The sequence below is a fragment of the Cervus elaphus genome, chromosome 21 (assembly GCF_910594005.1).
Source record: "Cervus elaphus chromosome 21, mCerEla1.1, whole genome shotgun sequence".
NCBI lineage: Eukaryota > Metazoa > Chordata > Mammalia > Artiodactyla > Cervidae > Cervus > Cervus elaphus.
Window position 1 is genome coordinate 74,740,839 of NC_057835.1, and position 21,161 is coordinate 74,761,999.

Consider the following 21,161-nt stretch of genomic DNA (forward strand, 5'->3'; position numbering starts at 1 on the left):
AATTGGAAGTCGTCAAACAGGAGATGGCAAGAGTGAACATCGACATTTTAGGAATCAGTGAACTAAAATGTATGAATATAATTCAGATGACAATTATATTTACTATTGTGGGCAAGAATCCATTAGAAGAAATGGAGTAGCCTTCATAGTCAGCATAACAGTCTGAAATGCAGAACTTGGGTGCAATCTCAAAATGACAGAATGATTTCAATTTGTTTCCAAAGCAAACCATTCAATATCATAGTAATCCAAGACTATGCCCCAACGACTAATGCTAGATGTTAAAGTTGAACAATTCTATGAAGACCTACAAGATCTTCTAGAACTAACAATGAACAATGATGTCCTTTTCATCATAGGAGATTGGAATGCAAAAGTAGGAAGTCAAGAGATAACTGGAGAAATAGACAAGTTTAGCCTTGAAATACAAAATGAAGCAGGGCAAATGCTAACAGAGTTATGCCAAGAGAATGCACTGGTCATAGCAAACACCTTCTTCCAACAACACAAAAGACTACTTTACATATGAACATCACCAGATGGTTAATACTGAAATCAGGTTGATTATATTCTTTGCAGTCAAAGATGGAGAAGCGCTATACAGTCAGCAAAAGAAGACCAGAGCCTGACTGTGGCTCAGATCATGAACTCCTTATTCCAAAATTCAGACTTAAGGTGAAGCAAGTAGGGAAAACACTAGACTATTCAAGTATGACCTAAATCAAATCCTTTATGATTATACAGTGGAAGTGACAAATAGATTTAAGGGATTAGATCTGATTGACAGAGTGCCTGAAGAACTATGGACGGAGGTTTGTAACATTTTACAGGAGGTGGTGATCAAACCTTCTCAAAGAAAAAGAAATTAAAAAAAGTCAAAATGGCTGTCTGAGGAGGCCTTATAAATAACTGAAGAAAGAAGAGAAGTGAAAGGCAAAGGAGAAAAGGAAAGATATACCCATTTGAATGCAGAGTTCCAAAGAATAGCACGGAGAGAAAAGAAAGCCTTCTTAAGTAAATAGTGCAAAGAAATAGAGGAAAACAATAGATTGGGGATGACTAGAGATCTCTTCAAGAAAATTAGAGATACCAAGGGAATATTTCATGCAAAGTTGCCACAATAAAGGACAGAACTGGTATGGACCTAACAAAAGCAGAAGATGTTAAAAAAAAAAAAAGTGGCAAAAATACACAGAAGAACTATACAAGAAAGGTCTTAATGACCTAGACAACCATGATTGTGTGTTCACCCACTGAGATTCTGGAGTGTGAAGTCAAGTGACCCTTAGGAAGCATTACTAAAAACAAAGCTAGTGGAGGTGATGGAATTCTAGCTGAGCTATTTCAAATCCTAAAAGATGATGCTGTTTAAGTGCTGCATTCAGTGTGCCAGCAAATTTGGAAAACTAAGCAATGGAAAACTCAGGACTGGAAAAGGTCAGTTTTCATTACAATCCCAAAGAAAAGCAATGCTAAAGAAAGTTCAAACTACCCCATAATTGCACTCACTTCACATGCTAGCAAGGTAATGCACAAAATCTTTCAAGTTAGGCTTCAACAGTACCTGAACTGAGAACTTCCAGATTTACAAACTGGATTTAGAAAAGGCAGAGCAACCAAAGATCAAGCTGTCAACATCTGCTGGATCATAGAAAAATCAAGGGAATTCCAGAAAAATATCTACTTCTGCTTCTTTGACTCCACTAAAGTCTTTGACTGTGTGAATCACAACAAACTGTGGAAAATTCTTTAAGACCTGAGAATACCAGACCACTTACCCGCCTCCTGAGAAACCTGTATGCAGGTTAAGAAGCAACAGTTAGAACTGGACATGGAAAAACAGACTGGTTCCAAATAGGGAAAGGAGTACATCAAGGCTGTATATTGTCACCCTGCTTATTTACTTTCTATGAAGAGTACATCATAAAAAATGCTGGGTAGGATGAAGCACAAGCTGGCATCAAGACTGACAGGTGAAATATCAATAACCTCTGATACGCAGATGACACCACCCTTATGGCAGAAAGTGAAGAAGAACTAAAGAGCCTCTTGATGAGGGTGAAAGAGGAGAGTGAAAAAGCTGGCTTAAAACTCAACATTCAAAAAATTAAGGTCATGTCATCCAGTCCTATCACTTCATGGCAAATAGATGGGGAAAAAATGGAAATAGTAAGAGACTTTATTTTCTTGGGCTCCAAAATCACTGTGAATGGTGACTGCAGCCATGAAATTCAAAGATGCCTGCTCCTTGGGAGAAAAGTTCTGAGAAACTTAGACAGCATATTAAAAAGCAGAGACATCACTTTGCGAACAAAGGTCCATATAGTCAAAGCTGTGGTTTTCCCAATAGTCACATATGGATGTGAGAGTTGGACCATCATGAAGTCTGAGCACCGAAGAATTAATTTTTTCAGACTGTGGCACTGGAGAAGACTCTTGAGAGTCCCTTGGACTGCAAGGAGATCCAACCAGTCCATCCTAAAGGAGATCAGTCCTGAATATTCATGGCAGGACTGGTGTTGAAGCTGAAGTTCCAACCTTTGGCCACCTGATGCGAAGAACTGATTGATTGGAAAAGACCCTGATGCTGGGAAAGATTGAAGGTGGGAGGAGAAGGGGACGACAGAGGATGAGATGGCTGGATGGCATCACTGACTCCATGGACATGAGTGTGAGTAAACTCCGGGAGTTGGTGATGGACACGGAGGCCTGGTGTGCTGCAGTCCATGGGGTCACAAAGAGTCGGACATGACTGAGCGACTGAACTGAACTGAACTGAAGATAAGCCTCTGTTTTGACGAAAGTTTTCATTTTCATCTCACGTTCAAAGGATTTGTTAACAAAATAAGTCACTCGGTCCTTGGCTAAGAGGAGACTCCGCCTTGGGCCCGCCGGTGTAATAAACTGCACTCCACTATCTGCATTGTCCTTCTGACAGGTAGTGGACGGCAGCAGGGAAACTGAACGCTCAGTTAAAGTTGCAGGTATTGTCCCTTGATCCATCACACCAGAGCAAAGAAGGCATACCACGCTGACCCGGAGGACGCCAAGTGGACCACCCAGAAGGACCCCACCGACCCACGGGAAACCAAGATCATTCTGAGGAGGAAGAAGAAAACGAGGTCCCGGACGAGCCCTCTACAGGATGGAGCTGGGTAAACGCTGCTCAGCCTCACCAATGTAATTCTGAACCTGACCACTGCTCCTGCACAGGACAACATCTTCATCTCGTGGGCCACAACTCTGCCAACTGTTGGGTATGTGGGGCTATGCCCCTGTCAGTAATGGACAGACTCCCCTGCTGGGTATCGCCACTCCGTTCCTCTCTCTCACCAACCATAACCTTTCTTTGCTCTCCTGGTGTAAGAAGAAGCCATCAATGGGCCAGGGACATACTGTTACATTTAACATGAACACCAGCCTTATGGAGATAACAAAGGCTTATACCTCATATATGAAAATTAAAGAAGAAAAGGGCTCCCTTAACAAAAGGGGGACAGGCCTCCCGGTACCTTGAGCAATACTACCAGGTCTGGGATGAATATTTCTGGATGACTCCTGAGAAAGGACAGTTGGTTACCCCTGCTACTATTTGCTGGGAACAAAAAGAACAGAAAGTTGGATTTGGAGACCACCCCCTAGACCCCCAAAAATTAAAATATATGGGTTGTTTGTCCCTTGAACAATGTAAACAAATCTTGGAAGTTACCTATCACCCCAATCAGTCTGTTCAGTGGCCTGGTTCCGACTGGAAATATAATCCTGGAATCCGCTGGGTAGCCCCCAATGGGACCCAGTGGCTCTGTGGGCTTAACTTATGGCCATGGTTACCAGTTGGCTGGGTGCGGCGTTGCACATTAGGATTTGCTTTCGCCCATGGCAGAATTAAGCCTGGCCTACACCAGCCTCCAGTAAACCTGCCTTATCTGCATGCAAGATGGACACGATCTGTGTTCCGATGGTATGGCTATCTTGCTGCCTTGTTTGTACCCTCTGTAGCGACAATGGATATCATGGTTAAGGTGGAGGCCTTAATTAATTTCACTAAACAGGCCCTCTTAGACAGTACAAAAGCCATTCAAGCTTTGAACAAAGAACAAATTCAGATGAGGAAGGCAGTAATTCAAAATAGGATGGCATTAGACATACTCACAGCAGCCCAAGGAGGGATTTGCGCCGTAATTAAAGTCAAATGTTGTGTGTACATCCCTGACCTGTCTGGAAATGTATCTACTGCCTTGGAGGATATGCAAAATCAAGTGAAAGCCATGTCTAATGAAAATATTCCCTTTTGGACTTCAGTCCTCTCCTGGGTAAAGGCAGACTCTCCTGGGTAAAGGTGGAAAACCATTGTAACTGTTGTTATAGTAATCTTGATCATACTGCTCTGTGGGCCCTGCTTCCTACAATGCCTTGTGAATTTTGTGACGCAGAGGTTGATAGCATTCTCTCATGTGGGTGGCAGGAGGGCTAAGGTACAATATATCTCAATGAATGATGCTCATTACAGAAAGTAAGAGCATCAAGAGGGGGGAATGAAGAAGGAATTCATAGGGCCTGGACTCCATCTCAGGCCTGTCTGTGCTGATTGTGCTCGGCCACCTCTCCAGTGGACTCTGAACTCTCTGCTTAGTGCCTGTGGGAACGATAATGGAAGGATAAGACCCCCTCCGGACAGGGGAACCTTGAAGATCATATCAGGTTACTCATCACCTAAGAGAAAACAGACACTAATCACCCCTGCCTCCGGACACTATCTATCAGAATGTAAGCACAGGCTTATCGGTTATTAACTATTTGGAATGTAACTGCGGGCTTATTGATTATTGACTGTTTGAACACATAACACGTGAATGATGGGGTTATTGTAGTTGTATTTACCCTTCCTTTGTTTATGTAAGTCTCAAGGGAATTGGGGTGGTGGGTTTGGACACATACACATCGTACACATGGGGTATAAAAGATTTTCACAAATGCTGGTCGGGGCCCTTGGCTAAGAGGAGACTCTGCCTTGGGCCCGCCGGTGTATTAAACTGCACTCCACCAAAATAAGTCACTCGTTATATACAAACAAATAATACAAATATTTACTAGAGAATTATTTGGCTTCCTTTCAATATACTAACATGAAAAGAGAGATAGAGCAGAGAATACATCACCAGATGGGGGTTTGACCAACATCCAGACTTAAACAGTGCTGGGAAGTCCCGTGTCACAGCTCATCTGGAGTCCCAGCTGGGAAAGGGTCCCAGGCGGGGCGTCCTCTGCTCCATGGGTGAGACCTCAAAGACTGCAGTTCGGAGTTCCTGCTTATAACCCCAGGATGCACACAAATCATATCGTCATCAGTCTGCGACCAAATTGCAAGCCTGGCTTCCTGTTAATGCCATTTGTTTGGTCTTGGAAGACTTGGACTGTTGCTAAGCCTGAGGCTTGGGTGCCCAGGCCCCCTCCAGGGGCTCAACAATCTCAGGATTCCCCCTCCCCCACCCCCATCTTATCTATGATGACTGCAACAGGCAGTCACTCCCAGTCACTCCCAGTCGGGGCAGTGTCCAAGCAGGTTAGAAGCAAGGTCAGAGGCCTGCTCTGCTTTGTCCTGGAGTCTAAACAACAATATTTTTTAAATTTCCCTAACAGCCTCTTAGAATTCTAGAACTTTGCAGAACTGATCTACTAGAAGAGCTAGTGCTTTGAACCCAGTATTAGAGATATGTTAGAGCCAAAACTGCTCTCTCTACTTATCTCTTAACTCTCTGAGGTATCTGGAAAATGGGCAACCAAGATTGTTGTGCAGGGACTCTATTACTTCTGGATAATTAGAAAGCTGAAGAATGCATAATATAAAGTTTCTTCAGGGAAGCATCATGTTTCCATGACCATAACAGCTAGTAACAATAGCCAAGAGCCCTGGGAAGATGGTCTCTGCCTCAATCCTACTTTCCATATATTAATAAGCAAATTTACTTGTTGAAACTTGACCCGTAGTTGCAAGGGAGTCTGAGAAATATAGTTTAGTTTCCCAGCTTCTCAGTTAGAAACAGGAGAGCATGGAGGACAAGTAAGTCAATCCAGAAAAGGCAATATTATTATTAATTAAAAATGTAACAATTATTATAATCTAGATTTTCTAACCTGGTTGATCACAAAATAGAAAGCTAACTTACTTTGCAATGATACCCTGACATTTTAGTCTTTTCACCACTCTTGATGTCTGTAGAACACTGTTGACTGAGTAGGACCTTTGCTTTAGACACAGTCCTTGCTTTTTATCAATGTGCAAAGCAATTTGTGTCTAACAGCATTTTTATGGTCCACTGACTGTACTGAAATGTAGTACTTTGCCAACCATGAACTTTGACATGTTTATAACAAGGACTTAACCTGGAAATATGCAAGAGAGAGTCTTATGAATATAATCTGTAAGCAGATGAGGTCTTATGGAGGTGTTGAATAGCATACAAAATTAATATTTATGCCATGGATTTTGAGGTTAATTTGTCCTTCCTCAAAAGACGTAGTGACAGTAATAGGTAAACTGAAAGTTGAAATCCCAATTAGTGTGAAAGGACATCAAGCCTTATGAATTTTCATTAGCGCTAAAAACAGCAAAGTAGTATAATTAATATAGTTAATATATATGAAATTCTATTTCTCAATACAAAGCAAAACCTAGAGTGAATCCTATTAAAAACCTTTGAATAAATACTCCATGTCAGAGCTAACAATGTCAATAATCTTAGTTATTATACCTGCAGAATTTATTTCTGCAAGTTAGTGAACTCTTCCTAAATTTTCAGCACATATTTTATTATGTATTGACCTTTTCCCCTTAACTCTTTCAATAATATATTATTTAATGCCACAAGTGTTTCGTTCTTCTCCAAGGTGTTCCTCTGTTCCTAAAATTGAATAGCAGTTTCATGTGCCTAAACTTCGCCTGAAGTGTTTATATACCTTAATCAGTGCAGAAATATTTTCTAGCTTTCAAATAACTTTTATGCAGATCATAATCCAATGTAAAGGGGATACTCTACTATTCAAATGACTACTCCGTTCTAAAAGCATTCGAGAGTATCAATTTTCAGAATAGTACTAGAAGAGGACTAAACAGTAACTTGGAAATTTCTTGGTAGTAAAAGCAGATTCAGTGTTTTGCACTCAGCAGTTTGAAATATGCTTCAGCTTTTAATTTTTCCTGTGGGTCTTTCGTTAATAAGATTGTCAAAATAATATTCTGTGGGAACGTAACTGTTAATTGGTGAAAAGAGACAAAATACTTGAGGAAAAACTTGGTTACATCACACAATTACATCGCAGATGAGTACAGATGGCATAGTGTGGACCTCACACACGTTTGAAAGATTCTGACACTAGCAGCGGCACGTTTGGAGCAGGTCTGTGTGAATGTGTGCTGGGGTAGCGAGGGCCTAAACACACACATGTGTTTGCGCTCTCTCCAGAGGAGTTCCAGTCTCCAGTTAGCGCAATTGTCAGGAGCTGCACTTAGGAATCCATCTTGGTCTATCCTGTGTCGCCTGTGAACGAATTTCTGTAAAATGATGAATCCGAATGAATATGACCTTGTGTTTATATTGTCTGTAGGGCGTCCCTGGTAGCTCACATGCTAAAGCGTCTGCCTGCAATGCAGGAGACCCGAGTTCGATCCCTGGGTCAGAAAGATCCCCTGGAGGAGGAAATGGCAGCCCATTCTTGCCTGGAAAATTCCAGGGACAGAGGAGCCTGGTAGGCTATAGTCCTTGGGCTGCAAAGAGTCAGACATGACTGAGTGGCTTCACTTTCTTTTATGTTATCTGTATCACAGACCATACAAGTGAGTATTTTGTATTTGGATGAGGCTGTATTTTTACTTATTTGCTTTATGCTATTGCTTATAAAACATTTTGTTACTATTAATAATATTGATTACCAGTGTCCGTCTTAGCTTTCTGCCATCTTGGTTACTCACTTTCACCAAGATGAAACTTAAATGATATCATTCACGTCTTTGCTGGTTCAGAAATCCCAGACTGAAAGTCGTAATGCTCATCAGGAATCAGGATGCAATACTGATGGCAACTGCATCCTCAAGAACAAAGGATGAATCTAAAGGTGTATCTAATGGCTCAGCAGAAAACTTTCACTTGAGGTTATTTATGAATATTTTATATTTTTATACAGCACCTTACAAGTTGATTTTAGCCTACAGCAAGCAAAATATCCCCTTCTGCACAATTCTCCCATATTTGTTCTTTCAGTACATTTGAAATTGATAAGAAAATAAAAACCTTGCAATTTCTAGTGTTTTCTCTTTATCTTGGAGGAAAAGGAGAAGAAAACCAGAATGAGTTCAACATAGTCTTAACTCAGAGTGAAGGGGCCGCTGATCTTAGATTGGAAGATGGAACAAATGTAGTTAGAGGTCAGAAGAGGGATCAGGGGAAGGTAATAAGCAGACAAACCCTGGTGATGTTTACATGAGAATATGAAATGAAAATCTAAGCCACTGGTTTGTGATACTGGCAAAGTTAGCAGCGCAACTGTGAACAGCAGCAGAAAATGGCTTCATGGATACCATAATAGGGGGATATGACTTAGTGTTTATGCTATCTATGTCAAATGCTGATTTCTGTAGTACTTTTAGCCAAAATGGTATCGAACTTAAAAAAACAACGTCAAGAAATATTTAGCAGCTTTAAAGAGCCCTGGGCTTCCTTGGTGGCTCAGATTGTAAAGAATCCGCCTGCAATCAGGAGACCTGGGCTTGATCCCTAGGTTGGGGAGATCTCCTGGAGAAGGAAATGGCAACCCACTTCAGTATTCTTGCCTGGAGAATCCCATGGACAGAGGAAGCTGGCGGGCTATTGTCCAAGGGGCTGAAAAGAGTCAGATACGACTGAGCGACGTGATTATCTTTATCTAGGGAATTTTAGAAGCAGCCTCCCTCTGTGAGTCTCATGGACATTAAAACCTATTTGGGCAGCAACACAGTTCCCAAAGAATTTATGTGAGCAAAAACGAGGGAGTTACATCCCACAAATATCCAGATTTTTTCATTCTCATCTAGGTTTCACTTTCTGACAAGTTCTAGAGACTCTTCAGTCTATTTCACCAGTCGGCTTGGGAGCTGCTCTTGCTTGCTTCACTGGGCACCCATAGTTGGCTTTTCTCTTAGGTATTAGGAGATTATATGCCCAGCTGTTATCATGCAGGGTGTGATAGATGAGGCAAATTGGGAGCCATGCGATTCCTTGAAGATACATGAGACAGACCTGCAAAATTCGAGTGTAGGCCAGTAAAAATTGCTAACCAGCAGCAAATTATTCAACAAATTTACTACAAATGCACTGTATTTGGAAAAAAAAAGAATGCGTCTTCCAGTCACTCAATTCCATGTTCATTTCCTTTCTGCTTCATCTCTGGCTCTAGGTTTGATCTTACCTGTGGAATATTGTCTGTCCTCCTTGTTCAGATTCCTGTTCCAAACTACTCCCTGGACATACTGTGACAGATTTTGTACTAAGGTTCCCTCGCATTAGCTCACTTTGCTAACTCATACTCTCAGGAATAAAGGAGCAAGCCTACCACCATATGATGGTTATTTATTGAATGCCAAGTGAAGTGAAAGTGTTAGTCGCTCAGTCGTGTCTGACTCTTTGCAACCCCATGGACTATAGTCCACCAGGCTCCTCTGTCCATGGAATTCTCTAGGCGAGAACACTGGAGTGGGCAGGCATTCCCTTCTCCAGGGGATCTTCCTGACCTAGGGATCAAATTCAGGTCTCCTGCCCAGCAGGCAGATTCTTTACCATCTGAGCCACCAGGGAAGCCCATTGAGGGCCAATCTGTGGACTAAGTCTGAGTTTCTATTTTTCCTGTTATTAACTGAGTATGTCAGTCAGGGTTCAGTCCAGAAAACAGAAATTCCCCTTTGTATTCCAAGAATAGAGGAGTTTGCAGCAAATTTGAGATTTATACAATCATTGGAAAAGCTAGTGAAACATGCTCGCCACTGAAGTGAATGGTTTGGTGCTACCTGGAAGCCACTGCAAATCTCAGGATTTTTTGGAGAGCTTCTATCAACAGTCCCCATGTGCATCATTAAACTGAGTGGTTTACAAAGTGTTGCTCCAGAAGCAGTTATGAATCTCACGTTTGCTCGTATATATGCCCACATCTTTCTCTGGGGAATTATGGCCTTTCTCTGGCACAATTTTTGCATTTATCTTGTAAAAATGAGATGGATCTTCCACTCAAAATTTGTTTCAGCTGTCAAGGCTGATGATACCCTTGCATGTATTAAGAAAGTATAAAAAGGTTTATTACTCACAAAATGAGGCTTTCTGGGAAAGTCCAAAACTGGCTTGAGAGAGTAGAGACTTGTTATTACAACACCATCTTGGAACCATGGGGTGGGACAGGGGCTTGGGGTTACTCAGAGAGGGTGGTGGTGATGCTGAAATCTCATCCACTGGGCATGGTCTCAGACTCCCTTTATTCTAAGGTACTCAGACCAACAGGGGGTCACTTTTTGCATTGTTTTCTATTTATGAAACAGTTTTAGAATTAAAGTAATATCTATTTTAAAAATCAAGGGACCATAAAATTCTTATAAGTATGTATGTAAAGAAAAGAAAAAAAATCCCAGTAACTGACACAAGTAATAAATCACCAAAGAAACACAAATAAAAGTTTTGCCTTCCCTTCAGAAAAGAGGATTGTTACTCAGGAACTACATGGATATCTTTTCTTAGGAAATTCACATTTATTAAATATAGGGTCACATTTTCTCAAAATTTCTAAAAGACAAATGGTATATAGTTCAGTTCAGTTCAGTCCCTTGGTCCTGTCTGACTCTGCCACCCTATGGACTGTAGCACGCCAGTCCATACCAACTCCCAGAGTTTACTCAGACTCATGTCCATTGAGTCGGTGATGCCATCCAACCATCTCATCCTCTGTCCTCCCCTTCTCTTCCCGCCATCAGTCATTCCCAGCATCAGGGGCTTTTCCAATGAATCAGTTATTGGTGTCAAGTGGCCAAAGTATTGGAGTTTCAGCTTCAGCATCAATCCTTCCAATGAACATTCAGGACTGATTTCCCTTAGGTTGGACTGTTTGGATCTCCTTACAGTCCAAGGGAAGAGTCTTCTCCAATACCACAGTTCAAAAGCATCGATTCTTCAGTGCTCAGCTTTCTTTAGAGTCCAACTCTCACATCCATACATGACTGCTGGAAAAACCATAGCTTTGACTAGACGGACCTTTGTTGGCAAAGTAATATCTCTGCTTTTTTTTGTTGTTGTTGATCAAATCTAAATATTTTATTATATACTTACACCCCAAATTGTATTTTTGCTATATACTTTTAACTTGAGGACATCTGTAAAATCAGTACATTACAGAAATCCTGAAATTCCACTAGCTATAAGCTATTTAAATACTACTTATACAAAGTATTTGGGGGTGGGGTGGGTGGGTGGACAAAAGCTTATTTACACATTCACTTCGCTCTATACCTGAAACTAACACAACATTGTAAATCAACTACACTCCAATAAAAATATAAAAAAGTATTAAAGGAAAGCCAGCACCATATAAACAGCATACACTTAAATAAAAGATGCATGTTTAACATACAGAGTAATGTTTTTTATTCACTGATAAGCTAAAGGTCCATTTCAAGATGTTTCTTTCTTTTGTATGCTTAATGTGTTTTATTAGCAAGCAAAGCCCTATAAAGGATGGCATCATCTAGTCCTCAGACTCAGATTCATCTTCATCTTGACTAATCTGGAAGTAACGAAGCTCATAAGTCTCCTTGTCAGATGCAACCACACGAAGCCAATCACGAAGATTGTTCTTTTTAAGGTATTTCTTGGTAAGGTACTTCAAATACCTTTTAGAGAACTGTTTCTTAGAAAGGACTATGATTTTATTCTTGAACCGTTCAATGTGGACGACGTTCCCAAGATTTCCAGTTTTTCCATTCACTTTAACCTTCTCCCGCAGAAACTGTTCAAAATTTCCAGAATCAAAAATTCCATCTTCTACTGGATGAGTAAGGTCCAAATTAAACTTCCAGGTTGACTTCTTAGGCTTCTTGTCTTTCTTCGGTGCCATCTTGAAGGCTTGCCGCGCGATTAGAGAGCATATCTCTGCTTTTTAATATTCTATCTGGGTTGGTCATAGCTTTTCTTCCAAGGAGTAAGCATCTTTTAATTTCATGGCTGCAGTCACCATCTGCAATGATTTTGGAGACCCCAAAAATAAAGTCAGCCATTGTTTCCACTGTTTCTCCATCTATTTGCCATGAAGTGATGGGACCAGATGCCATGATCTTAGTTTTCCGAATGTTGAGTTTCAAGACAACTTTTTCACTCTCCTCTTTCACTTTCATCAAGAGGCTCTTCAGTTCTTCTTCTTTTCTGCCAAAGGGTGGTGTCATCTGCATATCTGAGGTTATTGATGTTTCTCCCGGCAATCTTGATTCCAGCTTGTGCTTCATCCAGCCCAGCCTTTCTCATGATGTACTCTGCATAGAAGTTAAATAAGCAGGGTGACAATATACAGCCTTGATGTACTCTTTTCCCTATTTGGAACCAGTCTGTTGTTTCATGTCCAGTTCTAACTTCTTGACCTGCATACAGATTTCTCAGGTGGCAGGTCAGGTGGTCTGGTATTCCCGTCTCTTGAAGAATTTTCCACATTTTGTTGTGATCCACACAGTTGGCTTTGGCAGAGTCAATAAAGCAGAAGTAGATGTTTTTCTGGAACTCTCTTGCTTTTTCAATGATCCAACAGATGTTAGCAATTTGATCTCTGGTTCCTCTGCCTTTTTTAAATCCAGCTTGAACATCTGGAAGTTCACGATTCATGTACTGTTGAAGCCTGGCTTGGAGAATTTTGAGCATTACTTTGTTAGCACGTGAAATGAGTGCAATTGTGCAGTAGTTTGAGCATTTTTTTGGCATTGCCTTTCTTTGGCATTGGAATGAAAACTGACCTTTTCCAGTCCCGTGGCCACTGCTGAGTTTTCCTAATGGTATAGTACAAAGAATTTATGTATTCACCCCTAGCATACACATTAATTGGAAATTTTAGTCTCATTCAGTCCAACTTTTTAAAATAAATTGGAATTATGTACATGGTAATTGTTTACTACTAGCGAGAGTTGATTGAAAATAGGATATCCAGTTCTTGAAGTTTGTTAGTTCAAATCGAATAAGGTAGAACATCTCAGAAGTTTTACTGTTTAGAAGTAGTTCACCTTAGTAATTGATATCAAAGATTTCATAAAATCTCTGATTATGAGATGCCTGCTGATGTGACAAGCATTGAGTAAGGTGATGGGGATGCAAAGTTGAATTCAACGTGTTTTGCCTTTAAGGACCTCATAGTTTCTTCAAGTGATACTCAGGATTACAAGATACTCAGGATTCAAGAGTTAAAGTTTTCTGCAATTAAAACTGTGACAGTCTACTAAACAGTCACTTCTGCAAAACATAACTGACCCTAATAAGACCCAGTGTTTATTAAAAAAAAAAAAAAAATCTGCGACAAACAAGTCCCAAACTTCAGCCTTATTTCCTTAAAAATTTTTCCAAAATAAAAGGGAGAATAGCTAGGCAACAACAAATTCTAATTTAGTTTTGAATGTTTTCCATGAAAGACTGCTGACAGCTGACACTATTGATCAGTCATCTAACTGATTTCCATTTGAAAGAGAAAACAGTGACTTGCTGCTTGCTGAAGCCAGGCACCTCTGAGAGATGCTCCATTGTGTATTCCAAGGCACTTCTTTCCAGGTAATGGGGCATGAGAGGGACTTACACAGCGCACGGAATTTGGAGGGGAACAAAATCATAAAACAAGTAGGTTCACTCTTAATCATGATTGCATATAATAAATAAGCAGCATTCTTTTTCAAAGAAATATTGAGAGAAGTCAAGATGGTGGACCAGGAGGATGTGGAATTGGTCTCTCCTCAAAAGTGCATCAAGAATACATTTACAAATGGAACAGTTCTCACAGAGCCCCTGCTGAACATTTGTGGAAGACATTGGACACCTAAAAGGATAAGAAAAATCCCCTTGAAACCGGGTAGGATGAAAGAAAGATAAAAAGACAAGAGGAGCCACAAAAGGGACCAGCAACTTAGGCAGGAAGCTGAATGTGGAGGGAGGTCCCTGCACTCAGAAAAAAAAGACCCGCATGGTAGGGAAATCAGCTGGGACAGAAAGAGATCTTCAGGGGATCAAAGGAGGTTGCCACAGATGGACGGTGGGAAGCAGGATGAATCCTGCCGGGTCTGTGCGGCAGCCCGGTGCATCCCAGGCTGAGTTGCGTGCCTCCTGTCCTGGGGGGCGGCTGGGTGCTGGAAAGAGGGGTTTGGAGCATGACCTCGGCAGGGACCAGATGCTGGCTGTGAAAAGCGAGCCTGAAGGGACAGGAGCAAGGAGGTCCACAAGTGTGGAAGTTTGCAGGAAAAGCCCGGGGTACCGTGGAAGCCAGGCACGATTGCTGAATGGAACGCAGGGGCGGGCGCCAGCGCAGCCCCTTCCGCATCCTCTGGCTTCTTCGGCCTTACTAGGCTCTAGGATGGGCACCCGACTGGGGAGACTTGTCTGATCCTCCAGCCAGGACCTCTTCTGTGCTTGTGGGCACTGGGGTTCTTGCTGCTGCAAATCTCAAAGCCTCTCCGGGAATCAGCCCTGGGCTCCCTTGTCTGAGATGGGGGTGCATCGGTGCCGTGGGGGCTGTGCGGGGCTGTGCGCTCAAGCTTGGAGCTGGGAAGGCAGATCCTTGGAGAGGACCGCTGTTGGCCTTGGGGATGGGGCAGAGAGGATGGGATTCGGGGGCTCCATGGCAGGGAATGCTCCTGAGGAAACACGGTCTGCCTAGGTCACGAGGCGCCACTGTGGAGGGGTGCACAAGGGCCGGGGCTGCCCACACACCAGCCCCGCCTCCTTCGGCGCCAGGAGTGGTTCGCACCGGAGCGACCCGGCCCGTCTGTTGCAACGGCCTGCTGGTCTACACCCGGCGGTGGCGGCCCTGTCCTTCTCGGCCTGGTTAGCTGTGCCCAGCCAGTCTCTGCTTTCCCTCCCTCTCACTCGGGCGGGACCAGATACCCGAGGGTGGCGTCAAAGCCAAAGCTGAGCACCAGGGCTGAGGCAGCGAAGGAAGACGAATGGAAATCTCCCCATTTATCTGCAAAAGCCGTGGGTTAAATCCCTGTGATTGGCTTGGTCAATCCTGTGTCTGCGGAATATCTGAGCAGATGGGTGTTCCCACCCCTGAGACGGGTCAAGCTTCAGCAACTGTGGGCTTTGGGGGCAAGTACCCAGTGACCTGGATCAAATCAGAGTCTGAGCTGACCCCACGGTGGCCACAGATGGTCCAGAGGCCAACCTAGATTTGGTGGTGGTGTTACTATTTTTTTTTTTTTAATTTTTAAAATATTTTTTTTCCAGTTTTACTATAACTTTTTTGGGTTTGTGCTCTTTTTCTTATTTTGTTTGTTTTTTGAATATTTTAAAGTGTTTGTTATATCCTCTTTGCTTTTGTTTTCTTTTTTAGTTTGCGATTTGTGTTTTTTTTTTTCTTTTTAAATTTATTTATTTTGAACTGGAGGATAATTAATTTAAAATACTGTGTTGGTTTCTGCCATACATCAGCATCAATCAAGCCATAAGCATATGATGTCCCCTCCCTCTTAACTACCCTCCCACCCCCTACCCCATCTCACCCCACTAGGTTGTCACAGAGCACCAGGTTTGTATCATAGAGCAAATTCCTACCAGCTATCTATTTGACATTTGGAAATCAGGTAAGGAGTACGTCAGGGCTGTATATTGTCACCACGCTTATTTAATTTATATGCAGAGTACATCATCAGAAATGCCGGGCTGGATGAAGCACAAGCTGGAATCAGGATTGCTGGGAGAAATATCAATGACCTCAGATACGCAGATGACACCACCCTCATGGTAGAAAGTGAAGGAGAACTAAAGAGCCTCTTGATGAAAGTGAAAGAGGAGAGTGAAAAAGTTGGCTTAAAGCTCAACATTCAGAAAACTAAGATCATGGCATCTGGTCCCATCACTTCATGGGAAATAGATGGGGAAATGGTGGAAACAGTGGCTGACTTTATTTTTTTGGGCTCTAAAATCACTGCAGATGGTGACTGCAGCCATGAAATGAAAAGACACTTGCTCCTTGGAAGAAAAACTATGACCAACCTAGATAGAATATTAAAAAGCAGAGATATTACTTTGCCAACAAAGGTCTGTCTAGTCAAAGCTATGGTTTTTCCAGTGGTCATGTGAGAGTTGGACCATAAAGAAAGCTGAGCACTGAAGAATTGATGCTTTTGAACTGTGGTGTTAGAGAAGACTCTTGAGAGTCCTTTGGACTGCAAGGAGATCCAACCAGTCAATCCTAAAGGAAATTAGTCCTGAATATTCATTGGAAGGACTGAGCTGAAGCTGAAGCTCCAATACTTTGGCCACCTGATGAGAAGAGCCGACTCATTTGAAAAGACCCTGATGCTGGGAAAGATTGAAGGCGGGAGAAGAAGGGAACCACAGAGGATGAGATGGCTGGATGACATCACTGAATCAATGGACATGAGTTTGAGCAAGCTCTGGGAACTGGTGACGGACAGGGAAGCCTGCCGTGCTGCAATCCATGGGGTCACAGAGAGTTGGACACAACTGAGCGACTGAACTGAACTGAATGTATGTGTTTCAATGGTACTCTCTTGATTCATCCTACCCTCTCCTGTCCCCACTGTGTCCACAAATCTGTTCTCTATGTCTGTGTCTCCATTATAGCTCTGCAAATGGGTTCTTTAGTACCAACTTTCTAGATTCCATACATATGCGTTAATATAAAATGTTTGTTTTTCTCTTTCTATTTCATTCTGTATAATAGAATCTAGGTTCATCTACTTGGTTAGAACTGATTCAAATGCATTATTTTTATTACAGAGTAATATTCCATTGTATGTAGGTATCACAATTTCTTTATCCATTCATCTGTTGAATGGATCTGTTCCTTCACCAAGGAAACCAGATCTGAAAGAGACACGTGCACCCCAATGTTCATCACAGCACTGTTTATAATAGCCAGGACATGGAAGCAACCTACATGCCCATCAGCAGACGAATGGATAAGGAAGCTGTGGTACATATACACCATGGAATATTACTCAGCCATTAAAAAGAATTCATTTGAATCAGTTCTAATGAGATGGATGAAACTGGAGCCCATTATACAGAGTGAAGTAAGCCAGAAAGATAAAGACCAATACAGTATACTAACACATATATATGGAATTTAGAAAGATGGTAATGATAACCCTGTATGCAAAACAGAAAAAGAGACACAGATGTACAGAACAGACTTTTGGACTCTGTGGGAGAAGGCGAGGGTGGGATGTTTCAAGAGAACAGCATTGAAACATGTATATTATCTAGGGTGAAACAGATCACCAGCCCAGGCTGGATGCATGAGACAAGTGCTCGGGCCTGGTGCACTGGGAAGACCCAGAGGAATCGGGTGGAGAGGGAGGTGGCAGGGGGGATTGGGATGGAGAATACATGTAACTCCATGGCTGATTCATGTCAATGTATGGCAAAAACCACTACAATATTGTAAAGTAATTAGCCTCCAACTAATAAAAATAAATGGAAATAAAAAGAAAACAGTGCTGCAATGAACATTGGGGTGTATGTGTTATTTTCAGCTATGGTGTCCTTAGGGTGTATGCCCAGGAATAGGATTGCTGGGTCATATGGTAGATTTATTCCTATTTTTAAAAGCAGTCTTCATACTGTTCTCCCTAGTGGCTGTATAATTTACATTGTCAAGAGCAATGCAAGAGGGTTCCCTTATCTTCACATCCTCTCCAACTTTCATTGCTTCTAGATTTTTTGATGAAGGCCATTCTGACCTGTGTGAGGTCATACCTCTTTGTAGGTTCGATTTGCATTTCTCTAATAATGAATGATGTTGAGCATCTTCTCATGCATTTATTTACCATCTGTATGTCTTCTTTGGAGCAATGTCTGTTTAGGTCTTCTGTCCACTTTCTGATTGGGTTGTTTTACTGGTATTAAGCTGCATGAGCTGCTTGTATATTTTGGAAATTAATTCTTTGTCAGTTGTTTCATTTGCTAATATTTTCTCACAATCCGAGGGTTGTCTTTTCACTTTGTTTATCGTTTCCTTTGCCTGGAGAAGGAAATGGCAACCCACTCCAGTATTTTTGGCTAGAGAATCCCATGGACAGAGGAGCCTGGCAGGCCACAATCCGTGGGGTTGCAAAAAGTCGGACACGACTGAGCCACTAATACGTTGCTGTGCGAAGGCTTTTAGGTTTAATCAGGTCTCATTTGTGTATTTATTTATTTTTTTGTTTTCGTTCCTTTAGGAGGAGGTTGTAGAGGATCTTGCTGTGATTTATGTCAGAGAGTTTACTGCCTACGGTTTCGTCTAAGAGCTTTATAGCTTCTGGCCTTACCTTTAAGTCTTTAATCCATTTTGGGTTTATTTTTGTGTGTGGTGCTATTGCTGTTTCTTCTAGTCAGCAGTTTGGCACATATCTTCCTTCAGGGTTTTGTTTTCAGTCAAAAGCTTATCATGGCCTCTGATGCCTAATCGAAACTACTGTTAATTTCCCCAACAGACCTGAATACTAAGCCATACAGTGTGAAACTCATAGAAATTCTGTCTATGAATACTCTTTGGCATAAATCTCTGAAAGATTGCTTTTGACCCATATCCTAGAGTAATAAAAATAAAAAGAGAAGTAAACAAATGGGAGCAATTAAATTGAAAAACTTTTGCACAGCAAGGAAAATCATTAATACCAAAAGACAACCATCAGAATGGAAGAAAATATTTGCAAATGAAGCAACTGGCAAGTGATTAATCTTCAAAATATATAAACAGCTCATGTAGCTCAAAAAATAAAAATCAAAATATGGACAGAAGACCTAAATAGATATATCTCCAAAGAAGACATGCAGATGGCTAACAAACACATGGAATGATGCCTGTGTATTAATCGCTCATTCACATCCAACTCCTTGTGACCCCACAGACTATAACCTGCAAGGACTCTCTGTCCATGACATTCACCAGGCAAGAAAACTGGAGTGGGTTGCCCTTCCCTTCTCTAGGGGATCTTTCTGACCCAGGGATCGAACCCAGATTTCCAGTGTTGCAGGCAGATTCTTTACTGTCTGAGCTTGAAAGTGAAAGTTGCTCAATTGTGTCTGACTCTTTGCAATCCCAGCAGATCTTACCGACCCAGGAATCGAACTGGGGTCTCCTGTTTTGCAGGCGGATTCTTTACTAACTGAGCTATGAGGGAAGCCCATATAAGCTTAACATCACTAGTTATTGTGTGTGCTAAGTTGCTTCAGTTGTGCCCAATGTTTGCAACCTCTGGACTGCAGCCCACCAGCTCCACTGTCCATGAGATTCTCCAGGCAAGAATACTGGAGTGGGTTGCCATGCCCTCCTCCAGGGGATCTTCCTGACCCAGGGTCAAACCTGTGTCTCTTACGTCTCCTCATTGGCAGGCAGATTCTTTACTAGTAGTGCCACTGAATGCAAATCAAAACTAAAATGAGGTATCACCTCACATTGATCTGAATAGCTATCATCAAAACATCTACAAACAATAAAACCTGGAGAGGGTGTATAGAAAAGTGAGCTGTCTTACGTCGTTAGTGGGAACGTGAATTAAGATAGCCACTATAGGGAACAGTATGGAGGTTTCTAAAAAACTAAAAATAGAATTACCATATGACCCGGCAACTCACTCTTGGGGATAAACCCAGAGAATGGCCATAATTCATAAAGATACATGCCCGCCCTCCCCATGTTCCTTGCAGCACTATTTACAATAGCCAGGACATAGAAGCAACCTAAATGTCCATCAGCAGAGGAATGGATAAAGGAGATGTGGATCATATACACAATGGACTATTACTCAGGCTTTAATGGGAACTAAATTGTGCCCTTTGCAGAGATGTGGATGGAGCTAGAGTCTATCATATGGCGTGAAATCAGAAAGAGAAAAACAAATATTGTACACTAACGCATGTATGTGGAATCCAGAAAAGTGGTAAAGATGATCTCATTTGCAAAGCAAAAACAGAGAGAGATGTAGAGAGCAAATGGATGGATGCCAGGGGGAAAGGGTTTGTGTAATAAACTGGGGGATGGGGAGTGACGTATGTACACTGTTGATATTATAAAATAGGTAACAAATGAGAATCTACTGTATAGCACAGGGCAATCTACTCTGTGCTCTGTGGTGACCTCACCTGGAAGGGAATCCTAAAAACTGGGGATATATGTAAACATATAGCTGATTCACTTTGTAGTACATCAGAAACTCAACATTGTAAAGCAAAACACCCTGTATAAATTAATAAAAAATAAATTAAAATGGTGAGTACAGAAAGTTGAAAAACCTTTTGAAGATTTTTAAAAAATCCAACATTTTAAAATTGCAAATGAATTTCTCTACTCATTCTGCTTTAATTAGTGAAGATCTTTAAACATGCATTACAAAGTAGAAATGTATAAGTTTTATAATTTCATGTGCAACTCCTGATTTTTATAGATAAGCTTGAACAAAAATATGCCAATATATCTTCCTCTTCAAGTGGTGATGGATCCACGACTGAAGCCCAGGTTTCAGGTAATGTTTTTAGAAGGATGACTGTGTAGGTGGGAGAAAGTCATCATTTTTTCTTTGTTTATATTGGGTAATATTGTATTTTGAAAATCATTTGACATATTATTTCAGTTGGTTTGCAAAACAACCAATGTAATAGAGAGCCAGAAAAATATCTATAAATCCATTTTATAGATGAGAAAAATGAGATTTAAGAAGGTTAATTTTCTAAGGTCTCATGCCTGTCTACTCACAAAGTCAAAAGAGAAGCCAAATCTAACTATTCCCAGTCTAGACCTCTATCTATTACACAGTGCTGTCTTCTTAGAACCTCTGATTTTGGTATTTCTTGTTATATGCTTTTGATACTTTTGATGTTGAATATAATTACATGTTGAGCTTCCTTTTCTCTTTGAGGACCAGTTCTGATCTGAACCCAAAGAATTCAAACTGGAGAATGAAG

The 21,161-nt window shown here is 41.4% G+C and overlaps 1 protein-coding gene across 1 annotated transcript; it reads right to left on the bottom strand.

Annotated features, from left to right (window-relative positions):
- Positions 1 to 11,637: 11,637 nt before the first annotated feature.
- LOC122679317 (60S ribosomal protein L22-like 1) lies at positions 11,638 to 12,147 on the bottom strand. Its single transcript, XM_043879912.1, has one exon. It carries the CDS (start codon positions 12,121 to 12,123, stop codon positions 11,755 to 11,757), a length of 369 nt encoding a protein of 122 aa, XP_043735847.1. The 5' UTR covers positions 12,124 to 12,147; the 3' UTR covers positions 11,638 to 11,754.
- Between the last annotated feature and the right edge of the window lie 9,014 nt (positions 12,148 to 21,161).